The sequence below is a fragment of the Anser brachyrhynchus genome (genome assembly GCF_964034855.1).
Source record: "Anser brachyrhynchus genome assembly, chromosome: 24".
Lineage (NCBI taxonomy): Eukaryota > Metazoa > Chordata > Aves > Anseriformes > Anatidae > Anser > Anser brachyrhynchus.
The window spans coordinates 2,417,569-2,445,498 of NC_137717.1; the positions used below are offsets into that span (position 1 = coordinate 2,417,569).

The 27,930-nt window shown below is 56.0% G+C and overlaps 1 protein-coding gene across 3 annotated transcripts; it reads left to right on the forward strand.

Moving 5' to 3' along the window:
• Window positions 1-149: 149 nt before the first annotated feature.
• On the forward strand, window positions 150-27,555 carry AGO1 (argonaute RISC component 1). Of its 3 annotated transcripts, XR_013941853.1 has the most exons (20): window positions 150-309; window positions 8,969-9,152; window positions 10,147-10,267; window positions 10,410-10,591; window positions 10,924-11,060; window positions 11,365-11,499; window positions 11,797-11,884; window positions 13,121-13,268; window positions 13,612-13,731; window positions 14,566-14,688; window positions 15,303-15,436; window positions 16,736-16,920; window positions 17,068-17,227; window positions 17,544-17,634; window positions 19,765-19,959; window positions 20,483-20,617; window positions 21,493-21,594; window positions 22,423-22,622; window positions 23,038-23,520; window positions 27,224-27,555. XR_013941853.1 is itself a non-coding variant. In XM_080567341.1 (19 exons), exons 1-19 carry the CDS (start codon window positions 285-287, stop codon window positions 23,144-23,146), a joined length of 2,574 nt encoding a protein of 857 aa, XP_080423467.1. In that variant the 5' UTR covers window positions 150-284; the 3' UTR covers window positions 23,147-27,555. The 3 variants fall into 3 exon arrangements, 2 of the variants coding, with proteins under 2 accessions (XP_080423467.1, XP_080423468.1); XM_080567341.1 differs by having other exon boundaries at window positions 23,038-27,555; XM_080567342.1 differs by lacking the exon at window positions 150-309 and having other exon boundaries at window positions 9,023-9,161; window positions 10,151-10,267; window positions 23,038-27,555.
• Window positions 27,556-27,930: the final 375 nt, after the last annotated feature.

The window sequence follows — 27,930 nt, forward strand, 5'->3', positions numbered from 1 at the left end:
CCCCGTTGTCCCTTCAGGGGGTCTCCGATCCCTTTCCCCGCGTGTGTTCCCCCCCCAACACCCCGCGGGGGGCGGTGGGGCCGGGCCGGGCCGGCCCAAAATGGCGGCGGCGGCGGGGCCGGCGGGCGCCGCCTTTGTTGGGCGCGGGGCCGGGCGGCGGCGCGTGCGCGCTGGGTGGCGGCGTGAGGCGGCGGCGGTGCGGCACCGGCCCCGGCCCCGAGCCCCGGCCTCTGCCCGGCCCTGCCCGCGGCCCCCGGCTCGGAGCGGAGCCCCGCGTGGATGGGATGGAAGCGGGACCCTCGGGAGCAGGTCGGTGGGGAGGCGGAGCCGGGGGGGGGGACGCCGCGGACGGGAGGTGTTGTCCGCGCTCCCCCCTGGGGGCTGCGGGTGCGAGACCGGGGAGCCGGCGAGGGGGCGAGCTGGGGGGCGAGGGGGCTGTGTGGGGCTGCCCAGGGGGTTGTGGCGCTTCCCTGGGGGTTGCGGGGTTGCCCCGGGGCTGTGTGGGCTTGCCCCGGGGGCTATGGGGCAGCCCCGGGGGGTGCCCGCTCCCCACGGAGCAGCAGCACCGTGCGTGTGCGCGCCCCCCACCCCGTCCCTCAGCCCCCCGTCGCCCCCCGTTGCAGCTTTGTGGGGCCGGGGCTGAGCTCCGGAGTCTCCCCCGGTTCCAAGCGGGGGCTCCCGGCCTCCGCCTCGAGCTCCCCGCGGCCCCCCCCCGGGGCTCCCCGGGCTCACGCAGCGGGGCCGTGGCGGTGCCAGATGCTCCGGTGCCAGCCGTGAGCAGCGCAGGCTCCCGCTGCGCCACGGGGCTGGATTTTGGCTATCTCAGCCCGGAGGGGAGCGATGCGGGGGCCTGGCCTTGCGCGGGGCGGCGTGCCGGCGAGTTCGGTGCCCGCCGCAACGTGCTGCGGTTCCGAGACGAAACCCCCGCGTGTTTAAAATCGAGCCGTGTCCTTTTTTTTTTTTTTTTTCTTAACGCGTTTAATTGAAGCCTAGCGTGGAGGTACCTACGCGCCTACGTTACCTTTTGGCCGCCGGAGCGGTGCGTGTGGTGCCGATGTGTTGGCCTCCTGGAGACCGTGATTTGGCGAGCAGCGCGGGGCTGGCACGGCGTGGCCGGGGCGATGGTGCCCCTGCAGCCCGGCTCCGTCTGGGAAACGCCGATAGCACAGCTCACGCCCCGACACGCGCGCTGTCAGCCTTCAGTAATTTTGTTAAGGTGCTTTGAAATCTCTCGGATGGGCTGGGGAGGATGGGGACGTGCCGGGGTTCAGGCCCAGCTGATGTCTCCGCACTGGGGCTGCGCTGCGAACGAAGCCCTGATGCCCCTTTGTTGGGAGTTTGCCCTTTTCTCCCCCAAAATCCGGCTGTGGGAAGCCGGCTTCGTCGAGGCTCTTCTCCCGCACGGGGCTGTAGCGGGACCGCGCCGCCGGGGTCACCCTGCGGGCCAGGAAATGTTTGTCCTGTGTCAGCAGGATGAGCGCCACGCCGCCCGCCTGCCTTGTGCAGCCCCTTCCCCTGCTGACGGTCTCCTCGGTGTGGTGCGGGCCTTGCGTTTAGGCTTTAATAACGCCGGAGCTGTAACCTGTCAGGATAAGAAAGCTCAGGGGGGAAAAAAAACCACGCTCGGATGTGCTGAACATGAAAATGTCTGGAAAGGCAGCAGAGGGGAACCTGGGAAATTTTCAGACGTACAGGCAGCTGCTGGGGGAGGAACATGCGTGCAGTGGTTTTAAAAGCTAAACTTGGTTTTCCCCCAACTTTTAGTTTTCTTTATCCTTCGCAAACTTCCTAAACGCTGTTAATCTTAACAGTTGTCTTCCTGTGCTAAACCCGGCAAAAAACCCGAAGCTGTTCTGTCTGTTGGATCTCTTTATCTTCAGGAAGCATGAACTCACATGTGCGTGTTTCTGGGATGGGATTGTAGCAAGAAACAAAGCCAGGAGAAGCACCTTGCCTCAAGACATAGCACGTACAATTTATCTTTAAACTCTTTCTGTAGTCAATCTCTAAACCCAGTGAAGAACAAACTAGAGTCAAATTATTAAGATGGCAGACGTTGAAAGGAAGACAAATCGGGTAGAAAGGCGCTGCTTTTTTTTCGGCAGCGCGGTGTTGCGATCTGTAGCAGGGGTTTTAACCTCTTTTAGGGGAAGCTCCTGGACTGCGGGGTCCGTGGGGCTGCCCCACAGACAGGACGTGCCCTCTCGCGTGGCCACAGCGAAACGTGAAGGCGAAGCTGTCCTTGCCTTTGTCCTGTCCCTTTATCAGGAGCTGGAGGCTTTCTTTGTCTGCTGCTCACAGATGTGCACTTTCTTCGCTTGTGCTTGGAAAGTCTACACCAGCGCATGTGAAACCCTCCTGGAAGAGGCCGGAGAGATGCTATCTGCCGCCCTTTCTAGGCGCTGGTAGTGGAGTCCCTGGGCTCGTGGTCGGTGATGAAAGGGACTGGACGAGCGGCCCGCGTGGAGGAGGAGAGCCTGGAGAGCGGTGCTGGCTGCCAGGCGCTGGCCCCTCTCCACTCGAGAGACAAATACGCGTGTTTGGCCTGGGGACTCCGGGAGAAATATCTGAATTTCCAGCTATCTGGGCTCTGCTGGGCGCTGCGGCGGTGCCTCCGTGTGGCAGACGGACAAGCTGCCCGCTGGGCTGCAGTTGGGTTTGGGGACTGTGGTTTTCCCACTGACGGCTGCCTTGATTTGGTCAGAGGCACAAAAAGGTGGGCGTGCGGGGCTGGGGGGCTGGTTCGGGGGGACAACCCTTGGGGGTCAGCTCATGCCACCGAGGATCCGGGCTGTGCCTGTGCTGCTGGAGCCCCTGATCCACGCTGCTGGCCCCAGAAACACAGAATTTGGTTCATAATCCCTGTTAACAGCAGCGTGGAGAGAAAAAGCCTCACCTGTTAACGGTAGTTGTGATGGATTTGTGGTAGCACCAGTAGGTTCCCTGTGAGAGCCAGCCAGACACAGGTATGAAACCCCTCTCCGGGGGTGCTGGAAGCCGGGGATTTCGCCAGCATCCCGCTGAGGGGCTGTAGTACGTGATTTTAAATCCAGCCAGGATCCAACATCTCCAGCATTATTTCCTTTGTCCAGGGTTGCGTGGGCATCTTGGCTGACAGGACTCCTGGAAAATAAAGTGTAATAGGCTTCGTTAAGTGTTAGCAATTTGAAACGCAGCTTTTGGTGGAGCAAGGAAAGCACACCGTATAGGTTTGGCTCCTTTTCCCCAAACTGCAGGGCTGCACGCCCCTCGGCTGACGCAGGGCAGAACCGCGCCCTCCCGGCGCTGGGGAGATTTTGAACCCGAGGCTTTCGGGTTCATCACCTGCGATTCCCAAGCTGGGGGCTGACGTGGCGGAACGATGCCCTTTGCAGAGCGAGATGCTGGGTGCGGGGGATACAAAGAAGCAGGCTGCTTTCCAAAGTAAATGCCAGAGTAAAACAGATCGGAAACAGCTTCGGGGTATTTCTGGGACGCAGCCGCAGGCCAGGAGCAGCACCTGCCCGGGGGGGCGGGTCGGGGTCTCCCTTCGGAAAATCAGCTTTGGGGCGCGGGGACGGGTTTAACGCTGCGAGTCCGGCTGGAGCCCTCCGCCTGCCGTGTGGTCATGTTCTAATTATACCCGGCGTGGCGTCGAGCCGAGCGGCGGCTGCAGCAGCGCTAACCTGGCCGGGCGCGGGGTGACGCGGTGGCGGGGAGACAGCGGGCGCGGACGTCTGGGTGCGCAGAGCCGAGGTACAGAGAGCGCCTTCTGCGCTCCGGGCTCCCTGTGGTCCTGTCTTGCCCTGCCCGCTCGGAGCTGCTGCTTCTGGAGGTGGTAACTTCGGAAACTGGGAGCGCGTGTGCGTGTCAGAAGAGGCTAGATGGAGAAAACCTGGCTTTTGGAAGAACGCTAACGCTGGAGGAGCGGGGATCCTTTAAAAACAGAGGGGGAGGGGGAAAGAAAAGCCTGAAGCACCCAGAAATCGCCATTTTTTATTTTTTTTTTGGCTGTACCGTTTCCAGAAATGAAAAGTCTCGTTTCCAGCTGGCTATTCCAGGGCAGCAGCTAACGAATGTCACTGCTTGGAGCCCGTCCCGCTGCGCGGGGCAGAGGGAGGCAGCGGGGAGAACAGGTGCTGGAGCTGCCGGGAGCCGCGCGGCGCTCGCGGACGTGCGGCGGGTGCAGATGGGGCCGCACATCTGCGGGGACGAGCGGGACGGGGCTGCCCGGGGCCTCTGGTGGGGACAGGGTGGCTCCTTGGCCTGGGGACACCGGGAGAAACGTCCCCAGGCCCTGTGGATGGCGTTTCTCGTACGTTTTGCTCAGGTCCGTGCAAGGCAGGAACGGCAGCTCTGTCCCCGCTCTGTCTGCCCGCTGCAGTTGACTTTCCTGCTGGTTGCTTTGCCTTCTGACGGGGAATTTTCCCTTCTTGGGGTGGTGCGTGGGGTTGATTTAGGGTTTATTCGGGCCGAGGACGGGCCACGCAGTGTGTCCGGAGGCACGTCCCTGCGTACTCCCCACCACCTTGCTCGCTCTCCTCGGGTTCCTGGCTCCGTTTTTGCGGCGTGGGTGCGTGGGGAGGGGGCCGCGGGGCGGGGGCCGTCCCAGACCCTCTGTGGTGATAAAACTCCCTTTTGTCTCGGGCCCCATTCTCCCGGCCTCTCGTCTGAATGCGGCGGCGGAGAGGATTTAGATGACATGGTAATTTCATGCCTTTCCACCGGCAGCTTCGCCCCGGCGCGGGCAGCTGTTGGTCAGCGGGTCGCGTCGGCCGGCCGGTACAATAAATAACGGGAACGGAGCCTGTCCCGGCGCTGAGCGCCCCAAACGCAGTTTCACCTTGGCGGCCCTGCCCTCGCCGCTCCCAGCCCAGCGGTGCCGAGGGGGCTCCCGCCACGCCGCCGGCGCGGCCCCGGGACGCGGCTTTTGTGTGCCGAAGCCCGCGGTTCCTCGCCGGCTGCTGAATTTATAATGGCAGGCGGATTTTATCCCGCTCACTGGCCGCATTGTGCGGCGCCACCGCCGCTCGCCCTCCAGCCCCTGGCCCTGGGCGCGCTCATTTACATGACAAAGTGGGAGTCTGCGCCGCTTTGCCATGGAGAGTTGAGGTATGCAGAGGAACCCCTCTGTCTCCGGGCTGTTTGGGTCGCTTTTTTTATAACCAGGCTCCTTCTACCAAAGGGGGGACTCGTGCGCGTTTCGCCGCTGGCCCCTTTCCTGCTCCCTTTCTGCCGCGTCCTCGTGGCCCGTGGGGAGCGGCTTTTGGGACAGGCCGATGGAGCTGGGGGGCTCAGGAGGGGTTTGCAGCAAGGCAGTGAGCACAGCGGGGCAGGGACGTGGCGTGGGGAAGGGTTAGGCCAGGGCAGGTTCGCCAGAGGATTTTGGGGTCTCTCCCACGTGGGTTGAAGGGGCAGGAGCCCGGCTGGAGGGGTTCGGGGCTGCCGGGTGCCTTCGGGTGCTGCGTCGCCTTCGTCTCCTCCCCTGCCCCGGCTGCCCCGGCGTTACCGCGCTTATAAATAGTCGTGTCCTGGGCAGCACCGCTGCGCCAGGCCGGGAGCTAACACCGGGAGCTAACGGCTTCTTTGAAAGGCTTGGGATCTCAAAGGAATTTGGGAAGGGAAAGCAATTACCGGCCGCCCTTTGCTGGCGGGGTGAGGCGATAACCCGGGGCTGCAGCGGGTGGGAGAGCTCCGCGACCCTGTCCGGCGAGCCCGGGGCCGCGCTGCTGCGCCCGACTGCTTCAGCTCCTCGTGTTCAAGGACCCCGGCGGCCTGCAGGCACCAAATAAAACCCTCTGGCTTGGCTTTTCCATCCCTGACGCTGATCCCGCTTGCTGCCCTCATCTTCATGGAGCATCCCACTGCTGCCCCGCTCTCGCGGCGCTGTTCTCTGCAGCAGGGATGTCCGGTTAAGTGTCGCCGCGTTCGCAGTATTTCGTGGCTTGCATCGAGCTTCTGAGGCAGCTCTTGCGTTGCTCGAGGCTGACTCCTTAATCCGTGGTTCATGGTCTTAATTGGGAGGGTTTATGCTCCTAAAGCACCTGGAGATGCTCAGGTGGAAGGGTTTGTGTGGGAGGGCGTTATTTATGGACCGATCTGTGCGGTGCTGCGCTGGAGGGGGCTTTGGGAGGTGTGTTGTGTGGCGGTGCCCGGGGTGCCTTGGGAAAGGTGGAGGCTGCGAGAACGCCACGTGGGGCAGGTGCCCGCACGCTCCCGACAGCTCTGTGTGGATCCCGTTCTGCACCACGCTTCTGCTCCTGCTCTCCCCAGCTGCTTCGGCTCCTCTCCTGGAGCCACGGTGCCTCCAGGCTGCTCCCCTGCCTCCTCGGGGAGGCAAAGCAAGAGGAGAGGGAGCCACGGACGCCAGGAGGTGCCATCCTGCACGTGCACAGCTCCTGGGATCATCTCCTGGACCAGAAGGTCCGGAACAGGAGAGGGAATGACCGAATGCCAGCCCTGACAGCTGCTGAGGAGCAGCATGGCTCCTGGAGAGGCGGAGGAGAGCTGCGTCCTGCCTGCGCGCCGTGCGAGGGCCCGTGCGGGTTCGTGCTCGAAAGGCAGAGCAGGGAAGCGGAGGCTCCAGCAGCGCTGGCAAATACCTCGTTGATTGCTAACGATGGTTTAAAAATGCATCAGCTCGCAGCCAGGGAGCTGGTGATTGCCAAGAAATATTCGTCGTGTGGAGACACGAATTTCACTGCGAGTAGCTCATCAGAAAAATCAGTTTCTTAAAACGAGCCGCCTCGGGAGCGCAGCTCGCCCTTTTGTTTCGGGGAGGCTGCGGTGCGCGGCTGCGCTCCCCGGCCCGAGGAGCTGCAGGGGCCAGGGAACCGCCGCGCTCCAACACTGCTGGGAGCCCCTGCGGGTGTCCCGAGCCCCGTGTCAGCCCCGGAGATCCCCATCGTGCTCGTTGGGCTGCTCGAGTCGCCGCGTGGCCGATGCCCTCTGCAACCCATGGGCGAATGGCACAGCTGGGGCGCCGGGTTTCTGCGGAGCGAGGTTTCTTCCAGCCCCGTTTTCCCCGTCCATCCCTCTCTCCTCTGTCCGTCTGCAGCCCGGCATTGCCTCTCAGGGTGTTCAACACCCCTGTGAGTTTTCGCATGGGGGCAGCGCAGGGCTCCTGCCTCACCGGCTCAGAAGCAAAAGCAAAGAGCTGGCGGTGCGGCCGGTTGGCCAGGCGCCGACACCAGCAGCGGGACGCGATTTCACAGGCTTGAAATGAAATCAGCTGGGTCTGCCGGGCATCGCTGCTGGCTAAGACCAAAGGCGGCAGGGGCAAACACGCAGGGTCCTGGTGGCATTTCATCCAGAGAAGTCTTGCAGAGGTCAGGTGCAAAACTGAAAAGCAAGTTTGAAGTTCAGGTTGCTGCTCTTGTATCTGGTACGTTTAGCCTGGGATTGAAATTCGGATTTAAAAGGAAACTGGAGGGGAGCGAGGGGTGCTAAGAGCGCCATGTGTTACGGATCCCAAATTGGAGCTGGGATGCTGTTTGGGGGCTGGCTTTGACAGTTGGCCATCCAGATGGAGTGCTCTGAATATCTCACAGGCTGCGTTCCCTGCACCCGGCCCAGCTGGCTGAAGACCTCGCTAGGTTTGGAGGAACAAATAAAAGATGCGGACGGGGATAGGTACAGATCAGGAAAGGGCAGATCGTGTTTAAAAAGCAGCAGTGCTGAATGTTCCTTTGGCAATATTTTAAGGTATCTTTGAGTCCAAAGGTGCTGTCAGTTTAGAAAAGCACTTCAGTCTTACGGTGCCCTGCTGGCACCCGTCCCTTCGTCCTCAGCTCCAGAACTTCATTAGCGAGTGTCTGTAACAAGCCTTGAGTGCATCCCTTTTTATGGGTGTGGGCACTGGGATTATTTTTGGCTACCTCCCATAATCCAGAGGAGGTTTTCATCAAAATATTTTTTCATTTTCTCCGTTTTCTAGCAGCGCCTTCCCTGGAGTTCGCCTTCCTCGCCGACCTGACTGCTGTTGTTGAACAGCAGCTGAGGATTGCACGTTGGGGAGGGAGGAAGGGATAAAAGAAAGTTCGGGTGCTGGGGTTGGGTTGTTTTGTGACCTGGAGTTCGAAATGCAATTGTTACCAGCCCGTATGAAATCAAAGCAATGTTACCCTGCAAAATCTAGCCGTTAACGCAGCGCCGGCACGGTAACAGGTAACGGGCTGAGAACTGAGTCCCCCGGGGACTGCCGCCCCGAGGAGCTGCGGGCAAGGAAAACAAGTGGCAGCCGTGGAAGGCCTGGCCTTGGTCGAAGCGCGCCGTCACTAATTCAGCGTGCCGGCCTCTGCCGGATGAGCGGGTGAAGGTTGCTGCTGCTGGAGGCCTGCGGAGGGCTCTCGGCTGGGCCGAGGCCGTCCTTGCTTTAAAACCCGAGAGCTGGAGAGTTTCTCTTGCTGTCCCGCTTGTTTACAGATCGCGGCGTTCCTCGCGTGAAGCGGGAGGTGAAGCGCAGCGAGGAGGCAGCGTGCTGGCTGCTTTCAAAGCCCTTGTAGCGTGGAAGCGAAGCACAACAAGTCTCCTGGCGTCGGGAGAAGCAAACTTCTGTCGCCAGCCTCTGGTCAGAAAATAGAGTTCAGGCGTTAGGGCGTAGGTGTGCCTGGGCATGGGACGTGCGATTTGTTCCTCTGCTCCTTCCGAGCTCTGTGCGGCTGCTACACGCGGCCCTGTTCGAGTTACTTGCCCTAATGCAAAGTGGAGATTATTTACCCGCTGGGTAGGCGGTTTGACATCGGAGCGGCTGGCGGAGGCAGGGCAGGAGCAGGGCGCCGGGTGCTGCCGTGTGGCAGCTCAGCTGGCTGTGGTTCCCCGGGGAAGCTCCTTCCACCCCCTGCTGCCGTGGTCCCAGGTCTGCAGCTGCTGCCTCGCGCCCTGGGTGTGAGTTTGGGGTGCGGTGACGGAGGGCTGTGGGTTCGGTGTCGTCTGACTGGGTGCTGGAGTTTCTCCCAGCCCTCCTGACCCCCGTTTTGTCTCCCCGCAGCTGCAGGCGCATACCTGCCACCCTTGCAGCAGGTATTTCAGGCGCCGCGTCGGCCCGGGATAGGAACCGTTGGGAAGCCCATCAAGCTCTTAGCCAACTACTTTGAGGTGGACATTCCCAAGATCGATGTGTACCATTATGAAGTGGATATCAAACCCGACAAATGTCCACGCAGAGTCAACAGGTAAGGCAAGTATTAGAGGTTTTGGCACTCGCTTCCCACCTCCAGTTTCCTTGTGGAGACACAATAAGTGCCTTTGTCCCTCTCCAGCGGTGGAAATCACCAGGGTGACACTGTCGGTGGCTGCCTTTGCCCTCTCTCTCTGCTGGGGTGGTAAAACAGTGCTGGAAGTGCTGCTGGGGCCCTGCAGGAAGCCGTGCTCGTGCCCAGCAGGCCTGGACAGTGCCAGGTGCGGTCGGTTCGTTCTCAGCCCTGTGCGCTTGGAGCCCTTCTGTGCTGGGCTTGCGGCGCTGCCCAGCGTCTGCAGATGGCTGAACCTCGTGAGCTGCATCTGCACAGCAGCGTTTGTTCCTGTTCCTGATAGCTTAGGAGGTCCTGAACCTTACCACAGTCCCCTGCTTCTTCAAAGCAGCTGTGCTGTTTTGGCAACAGTCACGTATTTTAAAAATAGCAAGCCCCAGATCTCAGGCCATTGCCTGCTTTTTTTTAATTTTTTTTTAATTATTTTTTTTTATTTATTTTTTAGCTTTTTGTCGCTCTTTTCACTCCCCTTCCCCTCCTGCCCCCGGCCTCCCCTCGAAGGCCAGCGAAGCAGATGCTGGAGCTGCTGTTCCCTGTGCTCTTGGCAGCCCGTGCTCGCAGGAAGCGAGTCCCTCCCTCTCGCCCTCCTGGCAAGCACGGCGGCTTTGCAGCCAGCTCCGGTGCGCGTGGGGGCACATTGCCGCGTGCTGTGTAAACTTGTTCTGCTGAAACTGATTTAACCAGCCGTGGAGCGAGGCACGTGGGTGTTCGTGTGGGGGCCCTCTTGCCTGGGAGAGATCTGGCCCCGCCATCCCTTGGCCCGCAGCACTGCAGCGAGAGCCCGGAGGTGCCCCAGGTGGAGAAGCTCAGGACCTGGCAGGTCACAAAAGGTGTTGGGCTGTGAAGAAGCTGGCGAAACAAACCTTGCTCCTCTCTCCCCTGTGTCCCTCTTTCTTGCCTCTGCTTGTCTGTGTAGGGAGGTCGTGGAGTACATGGTACAACACTTCAAACCTCAGATCTTTGGAGACCGAAAACCAGTCTACGATGGGAAGAAAAACATTTACACGGTCACGGCCTTACCTATTGGAAACGAGAGGGTAAGAGGGGGGCAGGGGACCGCATGCAGGCATGCACAATGTGCCGCGTGCACCCTAACCCACTAAAAACAACCTGTGTCTCCTTGTGCTGTGGCCTTGAAGTCCTGTGGCAATGCCGTGATCGCTCCCCTTCCCTTCCCAGGTTGACTTTGAGGTGACAATCCCAGGGGAAGGCAAGGACAGGATATTTAAGGTCTCTATCAAGTGGATGGCCATTGTGAGCTGGCGCATGCTCCACGAAGCCTTGGTGAGCGGGCAGATCCCCGTCCCCTTGGAGTCCGTCCAGGCGCTGGATGTGGCGATGAGGCACCTGGCTTCCATGAGGTACCGGCACCTGGGGGGGCTGCAGGTGGGCGCTGGGGGAGGCAGGACTCTGCCGCGTCCCCCGGAGGCACCAAATGTGCTGGGGAGGGGCTGTGCTGGGGGAGCCGGCTGTCCTTGGCAGGCCGTTGTGGCTGGGAATGCTCTTCAAGGACTCCGGGGAGGCTGCTTTGTCTGGCACTGGCGGTGGTGCTATCGCCGCAAATGCTCCTGCAAGAGAAATAAATGGGGGCGTGCAGCTGGCAGGGCCAACGGGGCAAGCGATGGCTCTGACGGGCTGGGGGTGCTTCGTGGTCGGTGCCTGCTGTCTGACGTGCTGTTCCCTCGGTTTGCAGGTACACCCCCGTCGGCCGCTCCTTCTTCTCCCCGCCCGAAGGCTACTACCACCCCCTGGGAGGCGGCAGGGAGGTCTGGTTCGGCTTCCACCAGTCCGTCAGGCCTGCCATGTGGAAGATGATGCTCAACATTGACGGTGATGTATTTTTCATGCCAGTATAAACACTTTTTCTCTCCAGCATGCACAGCACAGTCACATTTGCTCACAGAGAGCAGCACAGGCCAGGTCCCAGCATCTCTTTGGGCTGGGGGCTTCTCATGTAGGGTCTGTCCGGTGGGAGCCAAATCTCCGGTGCTGAATGTGGTGGAGTTGGGGGCCTGCAGTGGGGAACTGCAGCAGCGGGGCTGGATGTGTTCAGGGAGGCTGCATCTGGCATGCTCTTGGGTCAGGTCCCTCTGCTGGAGGAGAGCAGAGACTCATCGTGGTATCTGTCCTGCAGTGTCTGCAACGGCCTTCTACAAAGCCCAGCCTGTCATCGAGTTCATGTGCGAGGTGCTGGATATCCGGAACATCGACGAACAACCGAAGCCACTGACAGACTCGCAGAGAGTGCGGTTCACCAAGGAGATCAAAGGTAGAGCCCTGGGGTGGCACTAGGGGACTGCCACAAACACTGACCTCCGTAAATCAGCTCGTGTCCTGCACCCAGCCCTGGCACCAAGGGAGGGGACGCGGGGGTTGCACCTTTAAAATGCCTCCTGGGGCGCTGTTGCCTCCCTCGCTGCACTTCACAGGCATCTGCAAGCCTGCCTGCTCTGCAAACGGTTAATTATTTAAGGAAGGTGTTTGCAGCGTCACAGGGAAGCTGGGCAAAAGGGAGTTGCTCCTGCATTTACCAGTGATTCTGCTGTGTCTTTCTGTCTCGCGTCAGGTCTGAAGGTGGAGGTTACCCACTGCGGGCAGATGAAGAGGAAATACCGCGTGTGTAACGTTACCAGGCGGCCGGCCAGCCACCAGACGTAAGGCGGGTGGGAAGATGCCCGTGGAAAAATCTGAGCTGTTCTCCTTTCTAGCAGCTGTTGGTGTTAGGGAGAGCTGGAGGGGGAAGCTCCAGCCTGTGACAGGGAAAGGCGGTGTGTTTGGCGCTCTGCAGCAGTGCTGCGCGCAGCAGCTCGCACCGCGCTGTCATGCGCCGTGAACACGAGCGGGATGCAGAGGGTGGGAGCGGAGAGGAGGATGCTTTGTCTGGCAGGCAGCGCGCTGCAGAGGGCGGGAGCTGACATGCCAGGAGTTGTCCTAGTTTTTACCTCTGAGTTTGGTTTTCTTCTTGCTTAAAATAGACGCTGCCAAAGCAAAAGCTTTGTCGGGATAAAGCAATCCCCTGCCTTTAAATTATTTGCACGTGCCTGGGAGGAGGCTGGGCCAGGGAGCCCCCTCTGTGTTGGGGGGCTGCAGACCAAGTGCACCCCATGCTTCTCCGGGGCTGAACTGCTCCCCACAGACCCCCACAGGGCTCTGCAGCACCCATCAGGGACGGGGGGAGGCAGAGGTACCCCCGGTGCCGAGCTGCCGGCTGTCTGCAGCCCGTGGGCATTTCCAGGGCAGGTTCTGCCTAGCCCTGCGCTGGCAGGAAAGGGGAGACATTGGGATGGCGAGTGTGCGGGGCGGGCACGTTCCGTGCTGCATCCCCATTTCCTGGTGGTGTCAGGTGAGGCTGGGCATCACACGCTCCTGCTACTGATGGCCCAGAACCCCCCAGCCCTGCACTGGGGAAGTTTTAATTTTTTTCCTAGTTTTAAAGTGAGCTGTACCTCCTCCTGCCCGTCATGCTCTCCTCACCCCTGTAAGCGTTCAGGAGCTGGTTAACCTTTGTAGCTCAGCTCAGCTTCCAAAGAGGGCACCAAGCACAGAAGCCCTTGTGAGTGCCAGTGTGGCTGTATTTATGTACCTGGCGGTGGCATGTGTGGCATGTCCTGTAATAAACATTTACCCTGATTAGCAGGATTAGTGAGGGAGAGCTTTATTTAGGGCCCTCAGTCTCACGCTGGGATCGGAGTATTCCTTTCTTGATTTCTGAAAATGCTGCTCTTCTGCTTTTATTTTTTCTTTGTGGTAGCTGCTTTTTATTTTTCCTTTGTGGTAGCTCACGGTGGGAGCCTACCAGTTCCCTTTCTTTCCAGCCAGAGTAAGTAGTGCTTGAGGTGTGGAGGTGTCTGTTCTGAGTAGGTGCATCCTTCGTGTCCTGCCTCTGCCAGGTTTCCCCTGCAGCTGGAGAGCGGTCAGACAGTGGAGTGCACAGTGGCTCAGTACTTTAAGCAGAAATACAACCTGCAGCTGAAATACCCTCACCTACCCTGTCTCCAGGTTGGCCAGGAGCAGAAGCACACGTACCTGCCCTTGGAGGTGAGTGCCAGCTCCGCACCGCTGGGCGCCCCAGCTTTTGGGCACCGTGAAAAGCAAAGGCAGCGGCCTCCGGCCTTTGGTGGCAGGTGCATGACAATATTCTGCAGCTAATGCATAATGGGTGTTAATTGCCACAGCGCTGACCTGGCGAGAGGCGTTTTTAAGAAGTGAGGGGTGAGACCATGCTGTAAAGATGCCATTTTCCTGCCGCTGCAGGCTCATCACCTCTGGTTTGGGGCTGGCTGCCGGGTCTGAGTGCTGCACCCATGGGACAGGTTGGCTGTGGTTCTCCGTGCCTCACACGTTCCTAACACGTGGCTGCTTCTCTTTCCCCTGCATGCAGGTGTGTAACATCGTGGCAGGCCAGCGGTGCATCAAGAAGCTCACAGACAATCAAACGTCAACCATGATAAAAGCGACGGCCAGGTCTGCCCCGGACAGGCAGGAGGAAATCAGCCGCCTGGTATGTGCCCCTGCACGGGGGGTCCTTGTCGGGCTGGGCTCTGGTGGCAGGCTGGGGCACTGTGGAACAGTGCCTGGCTCTGGTCCTGCTCCTGAGCTGCCCTGCAGAAGGCAGCTTCAGCCTGTTTAAGAGATGCTGGTGGGATTAATGGCTTGGTTATTCCTCTCCTCTTACCGAATCCCCTGTTGGAGGTGCCTGTAATGGTCGCTTGTACAGGAGAACACAGCTCAAAGTGACCGTGGAAACACACGTGCAGCAAATTCAGGTCCTCACGTTGATGGAACCTGACACAAAGGGAGCTGGGACTAAAAATAGAAAAACAAATTAGAGAAATGACTTCAGCTCCAGACACGTGGAGACTGTGCATTATCAGCCTGTGGTACGGGAACTCTGTGTCCCCAGGTCTGCCTGGGGCGAGCAGGAGAACGATAAACCTGGCTCCAGCAGTGGACGGACAGGATCTGGTTAATGGCCCTGTTGTTATCCAAACCAATGTCTCTGGGCTTTGGAAGCCGGGGACATTTGATATTCCTCCTGGGATGTTTGATAACAGCGTCTTGCCAGTCTGAACCTTCCCATTGAAGCCTTAAATCTTATGAGCAGGCTCTGCTCCTGGCTGCATTGGTCGGTTCGTTCAAAATCGGGTTGCCCCCAGGTCACTTTAGAGGGCAGAATTTGGCCCTTTCTGTTAAATCGCTTCCCCTCTCCTTACAAAGAGGACTTCAGCGCTGTAGAGAAAATATTTTGTGCCCGTGTTTCCCGGTCAGCTGAACGCTGTGTGGGATGAAGCAGCTGGTCTCATTCCCTCCCACTGGCCCTTCCTTCCCTGTGCAGATGAAGAATGCCAGCTACAACCTGGATCCGTATATTCAGGAGTTTGGGATCAAGGTGAAAGATGACATGACGGAGGTGACGGGGAGGGTCCTGCCAGCACCCATCCTGCAGTACGGAGGCAGGGTAAGCAGGGCTGTGCTAGGGGTGTTCAGATGTGTTGTGCAGAGATGCCTTCGCAGCATAAAAACCCCGGTTTTAACTAAAACTTGTGCTGCCTTCAGGTTTGTGGGTTAGAGCTGGAATTTTTTTCAGAGTGCCTTGGATTTGTTTGTGTCTTTTTGTTTGTTTTGTGTTTCTCAATATGACTCGTCTGAAAGTTGGAGGCAAAAGTAATGCAGTGACAAGAAAGTGGGTGGAAAGAGAGAGGGGTATTCAGAGTCAGGTTTGGTCATCCTTCCACGTGTTTGAGGTGTGGTTGGGGTTTGCGCCCACACCCAGAGGGACACATGGCTGCCCGGGACCCGCTGCCTCGTGGTGCTGCATGAGAAGAGCTCAGGTCTATTTTCCATCACCTCGGAGCAGCGAAGGTTCTGAATTACCGTGGCTGAGTGCCGTGCTAGTCCCTAAAGGTGCGGGGAGCTGCTTTCGGCTCTCGAGGGTGTGCAGCTTCGTGATGGGGAGCGCAGACACGACACGTGCGCTCCCCAGGGGCTGCCGGCGTGGGGCCAGAGGCGGTCCCGCTCCCTGCCTCGCGGGACGCGGCCTCTCAGCGCTCTGACCGTCTGTTTGCCTTGCAGAACCGGGCCATTGCAACTCCCAACCAAGGCGTGTGGGACATGCGAGGGAAGCAGTTCTACAACGGCATTGAGATCAAAGTCTGGGCGATTGCTTGCTTTGCCCCGCAGAAGCAGTGTCGAGAAGAGGTGCTGAAGTAAGGAAACGGGCAGCCCGCGAGGGTGGGAAGAGGCAGAGGGAGATGTGTTGGCGTGCAGGGCAGCCACCCTGCTGTTCCCAGCCCCAGGCTGCACTTCCCTTATCACGGATATCGGATCTCTGCGCGGCTGAACTGCTTGCTGGTACAAATTTGATCCAGGTCCGGACTGGGTGTTCAGTGTTGTTCCTTGTTAGTTTATCCACAGTGCCTGACTGTTTATCCTGGCTGCAAACAGCCCCTGAGCCATCGCAAAGCCTGCCAGGTTAAAGTTAGCACATCATCACTCTCATACACGTGGACTGACAGTCAGTCTCTCCGCAGTCTGCTCTTTGCAGCAGGTAGCTGCAGTTTCTTGCTCTGATGGTGTCAGCCATAAAGCCAGATACGCTGCGTTGGGCTCTTCTGACCTGAATTCCCTCCAGGGGAAGTTGGATGGGTTACGAGGGATATTTAGTTAAAAGTTTCTGCAATACCCCAAGAGCTCAAAGTTGAGTTTAATTTATCAAATGAACTTTCTGTCCTGCTTCAGATTTACCCTGGAGTGGTTTCCTTTGTACTTTAGGAGTTTAAGTCAGAAAAGCAGTCACTTTGGTCTGGGGTTCTGCTGGGGACCCAGGTGTCTCCTGACCAAGGGCGGATGCATCGAGGCGAGCGTTTGGTTTGGCTCTTCTGGCTCCATTTAACACCGTTATGTTTTGGGATGGTTTGGAGCAGCTCAAAGCCTCTACATCTGCTGGAACTGGGTGCAGGTGGGCGTGACACAGCGCTCCTCTTGCCACCCCTTTGGGCTGGGGGAGTGCAACTGGCAGAGCTGGGAGCCCCGTGTTCCCTGTGGCTCTCCCTACATCAGATTTATCCTTGGTGACCTGGAGTGCAGCAGAGCTTGCACACACCAGAGTATGTTGTCTGGTTTGGTAAGAGAAAGCTTGCACCAGCTTTGCAGTCACCTAGAAACCAACGGTCCCAGGGAACAGGTCTGCTCCTTCTTCTTCTGAAATCATCTAAATGGGAATAGCTTACAGCTCCTTCAGTCCTTAGGAAAAATCCTTACAGTGGGTAAGAGCATGAGGAGAGGACGGCCAGGCAGGGGTCACTCCGCTCTAACTCCTGTTGGTCGTCTTGTGCTTGTGTTCCCCGTGCAGTGCACGTGCTGCTGAGACAGGCAGTGACTTCCCTTTGCCATCCCTCTCGGGGTTGCTGGATGCTGTAAGATTGCAGTTGTGGTGGTGTGGTGGGCCCGGCTCTGTCCCATGCTGCGGTGCAGAGGGGCTGACTTCTCTTTCCTCCCGCGCGCAGGAACTTTACGGACCAGCTGCGCAAGATCTCCAAGGATGCAGGGATGCCGATCCAAGGCCAACCCTGTTTCTGCAAATACGCCCAGGGTGCAGACAGCGTGGAGCCCATGTTTCGGCACCTCAAGAACACCTATTCAGGGCTTCAGCTCATCATTGTCATCCTGCCGGGGAAAACACCGGTGTATGGTGCGTCTGGGGCAGGGGCAAGCAGGGGGGCGAGAAGGGTTTTGCTCTGGCTCTGCCCTCCCGCTTTCTCCCCCGATTTTGGAGGGTAACACTGGAAGCTGTGCTTTGCTCATTGCCTGCCTGTTCACGTGCTTCCTCTGCCTGCAGCTGAGGTGAAGCGTGTTGGGGACACCCTCCTGGGAATGGCCACGCAGTGCGTCCAGGTCAAGAACGTGGTGAAAACCTCCCCGCAGACCCTTTCCAACCTCTGCCTCAAGATCAACGTCAAGCTTGGCGGGATCAACAACATCCTTGTGCCTCACCAGCGGTTCGTATAGCTGCTGCCTGTCGCAGCTTTAGGGCTCGTTTCCAACGTCCCTCCTGGCCTGCCTTCCTTTGGGCCGTCGCAGTGCTGCCAGCATGGCCTTCCCTGAGGAAGGGGGGACCCACGGGCTGCTCTGTAAAGTATCTGAAATGTAGGCGAGCTCATCTCGCCTTGTAGCGAGCTGTTGATGTGCCAGTGCCCAAGCTAGAGCCCAGAGAATCACAGCGTCCTCTGTACAATTTGCTCATCTGTGTTGGGCTGAGCATCGCCCTGAGATGCCCCAAAAGGCTGACTGCTGCTTTCTCTCCTTTCCCACCAGCTCTGCAGTCTTTCAGCAACCGGTGATCTTCCTCGGGGCCGACGTCACTCACCCGCCAGCAGGAGATGGGAAGAAACCCTCCATAACAGCCGTAAGTCCCTTCCCGAGGCTGGGCTCAGTGTCTGAGAGCCCTGAAGGGAGGCAGGAGCTGGAACAGGAGTTGTGTGTCCGTGAAGAGGCTGTATCATATCACCGTTGTCCCCATGGTGACACTTCTCAGGGTGGCCCCATGCTCTGTAGGGTGCTTGGATCCCACTTCGGGGAGGTGGGAAACACCTGAAGGTGCCACTGTAGGGGATCCTACTCCTGGGGCTTGCTTGGGGTTCTCCCATGACACAGGCTCTGCCTGGGGCTTCCTGCGGGCCCCAGTCCCCTCCTGCCTCTTCACGGAGGAGCTGTGGTTTTGAGGAGCAGCTGGGAGAGCTGGCAGCAGCCGGGAGAGCTGGCAGCTGCCAGCAGATGGGGCTCGTGATGTGCCGGGCCCGGTTGGACAGGGCCTGCGGGGAGCTCGGTGCTGCTGCTGTGCTCCCTGGGGCTGGAGGCATCGGTGCTGGCTGCACAGCAGCTCTGGGAGGCACCTTCCCGGGAGGGAGAGCAGGGACTGGAGATGGGGGGGGAGAAATGGGGTGACTTTGCTTATTTACCCCAAGCAAATAACGAGCATCCACGGAGTGATGCGACGCTCAGCTGCCGGTGGGGCTGGCTGGCAGCGCGCGCCCTTTGGGGGCCTGCAGGATGCTGTCCTTGTGCTCCTCGCAGTGAAGGCGAGTGTCAGGTTCTCACAGCATCTGTTTTAATTAAGCATGTCAGCATTTTCCTATTCAGTTCTTAGCTTTCCAGGACTCATAGCTCAGGTTTTCCATGGCATGCAAATGTCTCTGTAGGAGTGGTTTTTTCTTAATTAAAAGGGGCTGGGAAATGCTTTTGGCTGTTTGCTCATAGGTGTGGGTGGGACAGGGCAGTCTGTTTCCTGGCGGCGGTGCTTCCACTCTGAAAACACTTTCTGTGTTTTTCTGTACAGGACCACTGTGGTTTGTTTTGTTTTTCTTGATTTTTGTAAAAGCTTTTTCGGAGCTGCAGGGGAGGAGAAGGGTATAGACTTGGCCTTAACCTTCTCCTCGACACGTTGTTAATAAGACGATAGGAAAGGGTTCATTGCTAGGGGTAAAGGAAACGTTTCTGCTGAGCGTTTCAGCTCTGACAGCAGCCCAGAACCTAGAGCTCCTTTCGCTAAGCAAAAGCGAAACCCGTGCTGAGGGTGGGGGCCGTGGGATGGGCTCAGCGCCGCAGAGGATGTGTGGCTGCGGTGCTTTCCCTGCTCGGGTGGGCGGGATGCGGACCACGCAGCAGTGTCCCGCTGGCCTCAGAACAGCAAAGCGCCCGGGCAGCGTGGCAGCGTGTCACAGCGTGGGCTAAAACCCACCTCGGCGCCGTGACTCACGCCGTGCCCCCACCCCTGCGTCATGGCTGAGCCTGGCTGCCCTCGGCCTCCGTGCCTGACGTCTTCGGGGTCTCCCCTCCGGAGCGCCGGGCTGCGCTGGGTGACTCCTACAGCGGAGCGGGGCACGGGGACGTGATGCTGGCAGCTGCTCTTTGCAAACATGACAGGGTTCGGTCACCTTTTGGGCAAAGACCTCCCGGCACCCCAGTGCGGGCAGGGTGGCTGTGCTCTTGCCACATTTGGAGAGGTAAGGGCTGAGCTCCCTGCTCTTGCTGTAATAAAGACCTAAGCGGCTTTTACAGCACGGCGATGGTGGGGTTTTGTACCTGGGGGTGTCCTTGCCCTGGTGGGACAGCAGAGCAGGGTTCGGGCTGAGCTGCCCTTCGTGGAAGCCCAAAGCCTCAAGTGAGGGATGGAGGGAGAGGAGTTGTAGCCCCACTCCCCCTTCACCCCTCTGCTGTTGAGCAGGAGCAGGGACAGAGCAGTAACAGCCCCGCGTGGCTCAGTGGTGCCAGCCCAGCCATCTCACTGGGAATTCCTGTAAATGCCCCGAAGGGCACTGCAGAGCATGAAACTGGGATGTGGCTGCCACCAGGGTTGTCCTTTCTGGGCTGCAGTTGTCTTCATGGTATTTGCTGTCCCATCTCCTGATCTGTGAGCTCAGGGTGCTGCCCACGGCCAGCTGTGGGTGTTGGAAGCAGTCAGAGGCTGGGAAAGTCCCACATCTCCCCCGTCCTTCCCCTGGTAACGCGTCGGCCTGGCCCGCCTCTGTCCCTGCAGGTTGTGGGCAGCATGGACGCCCACCCGAGCCGGTACTGTGCCACGGTGCGCGTGCAGCGACCTCGCCAGGAAATCATCGAGGACCTGTCCTACATGGTGAGGGAGCTCCTCATCCAGTTCTACAAATCCACCCGCTTCAAACCCACCAGGATCATCTTCTACCGTGACGGTGTTCCCGAGGGGCAGCTCCCGCAGGTGAGGACCACTTGCATCCCCCTCGGCCGGCAGAGCTGGGGCGTGCAGCTCTGTGGGGCAGCAGGCCAGCCTGCAGCCGGAGGGAAGGGTCTTTTTAAGGCCCCGAGCTTGCCTCACTAGCATTTCTGTTGCCTGAAATGGCAAGGTTTTGCTGAAATGCTTTGTGCGTGCTGGTGGTGTTGGGCTGATTTGGCTGGCGGGAGCTGGGCCAAAGCCTTGCGGAGCCGGTGCTGGGCATCTGGCAGTCACCGAGGACATGCTTGGCAGCACGAGGGCAACAGGCAGTCGGTGCTTTGAAGCATCTCCTGAGGCTAGCTTTGAGCACTCTCCTCTTTTTCTACTTGTGTCTGGGGACGCGCAGTGCTGACAAATGCTCGTGGATGACGGTATCGGATCTCTTGGTCCCTGCGCTGCTGCCTAACCCTGCGCTGGCTGCTGTGGCTTCCCTGAGGGCGGGCAGGGACAGCTGGGTGCAGAAACCAGCTGCTGCATCCGCTCACTCTGCGTGCGCTTGTCTCTCCAGATCCTTCACTACGAGCTCCTAGCGATCCGCGATGCCTGCATCAAACTGGAAAAGGATTACCAGCCTGGCATCACCTACATCGTCGTCCAGAAAAGGCATCACACCCGTCTCTTCTGCGCAGACAAGAACGAGAGGGTGAGCAGCAGGGCCGGAGGGGGACATTTCATCGCCAGCTTTTAGGGAGAGTCAGCCCTGGACTTTACCAAGCGGAAAGCTCGTTGCTGGCAGGCAGAGCACTTTCTTGAATAAAATCTGCTGCTCAATTGACTCCCGTATCCATGTGGATTAGGCTGCTTCTAGAAACCCGGACAGCTGTTTGCTGTTATTATGAGTTACTGGGTGCTGATGATCCTGGTGACTCTCTTGAAATAGCCTCTGTCAGCTTGAAAACATCTGTTGTTTTGGTGATAGCTGTAGCCGCTGACGTTGTGACAGGATGAATAACCCCTTGCTTGCTCACAGCTAGTTCATGTGTGCTTTGTGTGTGCTGTGCAGTAACTCTCTGATCTATATTTAGGGTTTAAATCTCGTCTAACCAGACTCTGGCTCTCCCTGAGCATGAAGACTTAATCTTGGGAACTAAGGACCATTTTTGACCAGGGCGTAAAAGCCCCGGTATCTTAAATCAAAGGCTCTAGTGTGCTCTCTCTGCAGAGATCCCTGGAGTTTTACTCACTTAATCCTCATTTCTGCAGTGGGATGGGCCAGTGCCCAGCCCTCACCCTGCCTGCCTGACTTTTTATGTAGTGTGCTCTCTGTCTATGTCATGGCTGGTGTTGATGCTTGCAGAAAATGCTGGCAGGCCTGTTGGGGCAGGGAGCAGAGCGGGATGAGCTGCTTCTGTTCCCTCCGAGCGGAGTGGCTGTGCATGGTGCTCTCAAACAGAGATGCTGAGCTGGGGGACCCTGTGCTGTGGCCCTAATGCAGAGCAGGTGTTGCAGGCGGTGCTCCGGGCAGCTGGAAATGCTCAAATTGTGCAGTGCTTGGATCTCTCTTTCTGTTCCCTGTAGATTGGGAAGAGTGGGAACATCCCAGCCGGAACAACGGTGGATACAAACATCACCCACCCCTTTGAGTTCGACTTCTACTTGTGCAGTCATGCAGGCATTCAGGTACCGTGCTGCAGAGCTGGCCGTTGCGATGCTGCTGTTTTTCTCTGGTCGTTGCTGCAGATTGCATCTCGTGCATCTGACGGGGCCCTCCCTGGAGACACGGGCACTTGCTCCAAGCTGCCGTTGCAGCGGTTTGGGCTAGCAGGTGCCAGGTGGCGTGGCCGCTGCGTTCTGTGGCGTGTGCTTGGTTTCTCTCCTGGAGCCAAGGATCTCTCCTCTGAGAATTTCCTTCTTTGGAGCGGCCAGCTCAGCAGCTTGTCAGCTGGTGCCTGAGCACGCTGGGCCTGCTGGTGCGCCTGGTTGTCAGCAGGGACCTGTTGTCTGCCCGTGGGCGGGAGAGCTGGGGCCAGCCATCTCTGGAGGAGGCGGCTTGCTTTACAGCTGCCCTTCTTCAGGCAGCCAAGATTAGTCAGAAACCATACAGAAGAAATTGCACTCACTTAATCTACAGCTGTTTCCGCAAGAGAGGCTTTTTGGCATCCTCTCCCGCTGCAAGGACAGCAGGGAGCTGGCCTGGTTCGGTGGGGAGCTGTGGGGCTCTGCGTTGGTGCAACGCGCGATGCTGTGCGGTGGCAGGGGCCTGGGGAAGCAGCACGGAAGCACCAGCAGTGCCTGGGCATGGTTTGCACATCAGTGCAAAGTGCTTTCCTGCCTCACGGTACTTGTTCACATGTGGGGTTCTTAAATTAGGGTAGCACGGACCTCTCTCCTGCTCAGGCTGTTCTGCTGTCTCATTTTGATCGGGGAGGAGGGTGATCGGGATACCAGGCAGCTGCCTGCAGGCACGGGCAGCACCTTTCATTTCACACCGTTCCCTTTTCTTGGCAGGGTACGAGCCGGCCGTCCCATTACTACGTGCTCTGGGATGACAACCGATTCACGGCGGATGAGCTGCAAATCCTCACGTACCAGCTGTGCCATACGTACGTGCGCTGCACTCGCTCGGTCTCCATCCCGGCCCCAGCGTACTACGCCCGACTGGTGGCGTTCAGAGCGCGGTACCACCTCGTGGACAAGGAGCACGACAGGTGAGCGGGCTGGTCCTGCGGGCTTACGGAGGGCAAACCGTAGGGAGGAGCAGCAGGGCATGAGTGCACTGCCTTCGGGTCCAAAAGAGGCTGGGTCAGAGCAGCTCTGCAGACCTGCCCGTAGCTACGTCCTCTTAGGTCCCAGTCTAGGAGGAAATGGGGGTCAAGGAGGGGTAAATCCAGATCCCATCTCGATCTCATCCCGGACTTGTGGGAGCATCCCTGGGGTGTTTGAGCATTTGCAGCCACCTTGGGGTGCTGGAATCACCGCAGTGCTGGGCACAGTTCACGCTTAGCACAAGGGAGAGGTGCGGACAGCGTCCAGAACAGCAGACTCAAATGTCCAAGGGGGTTTCTCAGTGTTCCTTGGGGGGGAATATTAAATAATTACACAATGATTTTCTTGCGCTTTCAGTGGCGAGGGCAGCCATATATCTGGACAGAGCAACGGCAGAGACCCCCAGGCCTTGGCGAAGGCTGTGCAGGTTCATCAGGACACTTTACGTACCATGTACTTTGCTTGAAAGCCTAACTTTTGTTACCTCACTCAAGAAAGCTTTCAGATTTGTAGGAGCCATACAAAAAAGGAAGCATTGGGACACCTTGTTTTTTTTTTCCAATGAGAAATCACTGCAGGGCAGGCAGCGTCGATTTGAGGCAGGAGACCAGCACCACGGGACAGAAAGATCCAACACCTTCGTAGGATTGGAAGAGACTGATTATTTTTTTAATTTTTTCTGGCTTTGCAAAATTTTGACCTGACCAAACACATGAAGGCATTCAAGGAAGGGATGAAACTCCCAGGAGGCGGAAGCAGGTTTTCATTTTTAAGATGCAATACTATAGACTCCTGACTGTGAAATGGCGGATTTGGTCCTCCGTTGCCCACCAGGCGCTGGTAGGTATTTTTTGTGGGGGTTGGGGGGAGGGGATTTTTAGAGCCTTAAAACAGAAGACTAGATTTATAAAACTAATATTTTAGAATATGAGATGCTTTAATGGGTTAAGGGGGAAAAAACAACTAGTTTATAGGAGAATTCTAACACTAACAGTTCCCCGCCCCCGAATAATTCCCCCCATATAATGTAAGGCACCCTAGCACTTAGCTCAGAACTGAAAACTGTCTTCCTTGTGTTAAAAGCTAGTTAGCTGCTGCCACTTGAAGCAACAGTCACAGACTTTTCCATGGGTGAGTGCCTTACTATGATGCTGCAAAATTTCAATGTTTTTAATCTTGTAAGGAAAATAGTAATCTTGTCTTGATGGTGGTCCATATTTCCATCGGAAGGAGTTAATTTCTATGGTCCTAAGTTGCAGTTTGTGTTAGATCACAACCTCATGGTGGTTAAACTCCATTGAAAGATGTGCACTTTCATATAGGACACGTTTAATGGCTGCTGACCCATTTTTGTTTCCAATGTACTACTTGTTATTTAAAACTGTTTCTGACAAATGGGGGCATTGTCATCCCATGAGGACAGAAATCGCTATCAATTTTTTTTTTTCCTGAATTTCTATGATGGACACCGGGATTTTTTTACTAAACATTATTTTTATATGATACCGAGTCTGTTGCCAAAATACACAAGTCATTAACATGCTCAGAGTTTACATCACCGCACTTCCTGAGGCTGTGCGCTCGCGCCAGAGATTTCTCATGTTTCCTGTCCGGTGAGTGTTACAAACTGCAGTCCGTGCAGCTCCGGGGTACTCCTCAGCACCCATCTCCCTCGCACCATGTGCCTTCGACACATGCCTGCCTGGGCCGGCTGCTTTCAGAAGTACCGCGTACCCCAGCGTCAGCACCTCCAAACTGGCACCGTGTCTGCTGCTAGGTTTTGCTGCTCTTCGTGTCACGGTCTCACTGATTTCACGCGCAGGGTTTTTCTTCTGAAAGCACACCACATTTGTTCCTTAGTCAGAATTGCGAAATCCTCATTATTGTCATGGGGGAAACTCCTACTGATTTGTGTTCTTTACAGGAAAAAAAAAAAACTTTTTTTCCCAACAGTAACGTAGTGACTGCTTTTCAGACTCATTTTGCTGCACAGAATGACCATTATGCACAGCAGGGCAGTAGTAGCAACTCATTACCGATATCAGGTGGGCAGATTATCTGGTTTTTGATATGAAAGGTGCGCACAACGCTTCCTTCAAGAGGAAGAATTACGTGTGCACTCCTACCAAGCTCTTTCAGGGAAGAGCTGTCACCATTTTACTGCCAAGAGCGAACGCATTTTCAAAGCAGATCTATCCCAAGCACTGCCCCTTGTCAGTACGTGTGGATAGAAGCACATCTTTTAGTTCTGTACTTTCCGATGTTTGAACTCGCCTTGCCTTCATGAAAACAGCAGTAGTCATGTTGGCCCATTAATCTGTCCTAGCACCAGGAATTCACTCTACCTGTTTTCTTTCTGGGCAACATATTTGTGAAAAACGAAGACATCACTATGCTATGCAAACTAAGTGCTGAGCCCACTGATGTCACCTTCTGTGAAGATCCTACATTTAGCACAGTTGTATTTTGTCCTCAAGACTACAGTATTTGGCTCATATTCTCCTTTGCACCTTGTGTCAAACTCCACTGCTGTCTATCCGCAAGGTGGTGGGGAGGAGACCAGGAACTCTTCGTGGTCGGTAGGGTAGCCAACTCTTAGGGAAGCTTTTAGAGAGCAGGGAACGCGTCAACACTAAGTGTCAACATGAGAAGCCTACATTCCTCTACACAAGTGCCTGCATAGTGACACAAATTCAGCACCTCTCCATTTCATCCTCGGAATTCTGGCTTGTGTGCATTGAAAGCAAAATGATCTCAGAGAGGCTGTACCTGCTCACGTTGTGTTAGAAAGCCCCTCGCTAAGAATCAAACCGGGGTTTAGGCCAAGGTTCTCTCTGTAAATCAGTTTGTTCACCAGCATTACAACGGAAAGCACCTGGTTGCTGCTCTGCAGCAAGGGGCAAAGGTATTTTGGTTTCTATTTTTTATTTTAGTGTTTTAGTTGGGTCTAGACTTCTGAAATGTCTTTTAGTAGCTGTGGCATAGCACATGCCATTTTTAACCATTTGAAAAGAGATAGCGTGGGCATTTACAGAAACAGCTTGTTGCTCTGTAACAATTTTTTTTTTTAACCTTGAGACTTGAAATGTAAAATGGACCTTTAAGATTTGCACTCATTTGTAAGGTGGCTGTTCATAGAAAACTATGAATGAAGACTTGCTGATGTAGCACCTACTTTTAACAGCAATTTTAACTACACAAAAGCTTCACAGCTTCTGAAACTCTCAGCTGTTGACTTGCAGATCATGTTCTGCCCTTATTTCACCCTCTGCGTTGGGTTTTCATGGTTTTGAATAAATAAATAAAAAAGCCAAACTAGTAGCTGCTGTGCCCTTTAAACCCTATTTCCGTTTTGAAGAAATTTAGGAGGGGTTTGAGTTACCCGCATGTTTTATATAATGGACTATGCACTGTACCTTCTGCGCGGCTCCAGCATTCGATATTTCTACCCTTCTCTTGTCCAAGATGCAAGTGAAAAACTGCATGTTGAGGTGCTGTGCATTTTGGTACCCCTAGCGGATAGGTGTTAACCCAGCTACATATCAGGACTTGTAGTTAGCCACAAACTCCACGTGAACATCCTGAACGGCTCCCGAGTCTCTGCCTTCTCAGTGCGCACGTGTTCCTTCTGCGACTGGAACCACCGCCAAGTGCATGCAGTCCTGTGGGAAGAGGAATCACTTTCATTTACCTGTCAGTTGTTGAATGCTGTTTGTTTCCCTGATCTCCTATCGGAACGTAACGGGGGCGCGGGGGCAGAGCAGCCCCCGCCCCAGAGCTTCCAGGGCAGTCGGGGGGTTCTGGTGCTCGCAAGCCTCTGACCTGATGCCTGGTGTCACAAAGCCCGAGTGTTCAGCGTTGCCTCGTGGAAAGTTTTCTTCTTGGAAAATTAGTTAACGAAATAAAAGAATGTCATTCTTTCAGCAAGGGAAGCCAGACAGCTCTGGACAGCAATAAACGAGTGAAATTCATATCTTGCCTGAGTGATTTGCACTTCAATAGTTGTGAAAGAAAATTGATGGGGACTCCAGTGCTTTTGTGTTCAATTCTAGCCCCTTTCGTACCTCCTTTATACGAGCAAGTGTTGAACTGTACATAGGGTGTTGACAAGACACTCTGTTTGGGTTGTTTTTCTTGTGTTTGTTTTTCTTTTTTTTTTTTTTTGCTTTAGCTTGAACTCCGTATGGTCCATTTGTTAAATAGACGTGAACAGTTGATGTACAGTACTTACTAAACAAGCAGCAGCACAAAACTTATTTTATTAAGAAAATATGGCTTATATTTTAAAGGTTGGATATCAACTTTTTTTTTTTTTTGTATGCGTGGAATTAAGACTGGTAAAGAGTAACAAAATCCTTGGATTAGGCCAAAAGAAAATACTGTAAGATCGTAACCACCTCTTTATTAAAGAAAACGGTATGATTAAAGAGCTCCAGAACATTGTATTTATATTTGATTTGATTGCTTTTGTGGATTTTTATTTTTTTTATTTTTATTTTTTTTGCCTTGGTCCTGATTTTTGCTTGCAACTTTGACTTTGCAGTCCCAAGTGTCTGTTACCCTGTAACTGTTGGCAGAAGACCTAAATAAAAGCAATGTGACTATGTTGGGGTGACACTCCTGAGTCAGATCGCGTGGGGAAGGAAGAAGCTTCCATGCTCAGTCCTGGCAGTTCACTGGAGGAGGGCTTGGGAACGAACAGTGAAATGCTGACTGTAGCTGGATTGCATCAGATATTGTGGAGGATCCAAAACTCCTCTCTTTCCAACTTATTTCCGTTTGATGAGAGAAACACTTAAGCGAGCAAGTAATATGCTTAAAACTTCTTGGAATATGATGGGCAATTCCACTTTTCATTAAAATCTCTGAGAACCGACTTAATTTGAGCTCCTTCGGTTATTAAATGGCACAAGCGTACATCAAAATCTGCCGCCACTCCAGCTGCCTGGCCGTGCTACCTTAGCGTGACTTGAGTGGTTTTGAGACGGGCAATATAAAAGCAAACATTTCCTCTGGATCTGTCTTGACTCAAACCCAAAACCCAATTTAAAACTGCTACTTACATTTTTACCTGTACCTTTTGTTCCCCGCTCAGACGGCCCCCTGCTATCTCTCAACTTGTGCACGTTTACACATCGCGTTTCCGCTATTTGTAGGCTTTATTTTAGTTTGATTTGCGGAGCAGCCAGCTCCTGCACTTGTGAGATCGTTTCAGCCTTTTCTGTTCAAGTGAGTTGTGGCCAGACGTTT

Excerpts from the sequence above, each read along its gene's own strand:
- AGO1 (XM_080567341.1), top strand. The coding sequence starts at position 285 with ATGGAAGCGGGACCCTCGGGAGCAG. Across the intron at positions 10,592-10,923 it reads AGGCACCTGGCTTCCATGAG|GTACACCCCCGTCGGCCGCT; the intron begins GTACCGGCACCT and ends CTCGGTTTGCAG. Across the intron at positions 13,269-13,611 it reads ACACGTACCTGCCCTTGGAG|GTGTGTAACATCGTGGCAGG; the intron begins GTGAGTGCCAGC and ends CCCTGCATGCAG.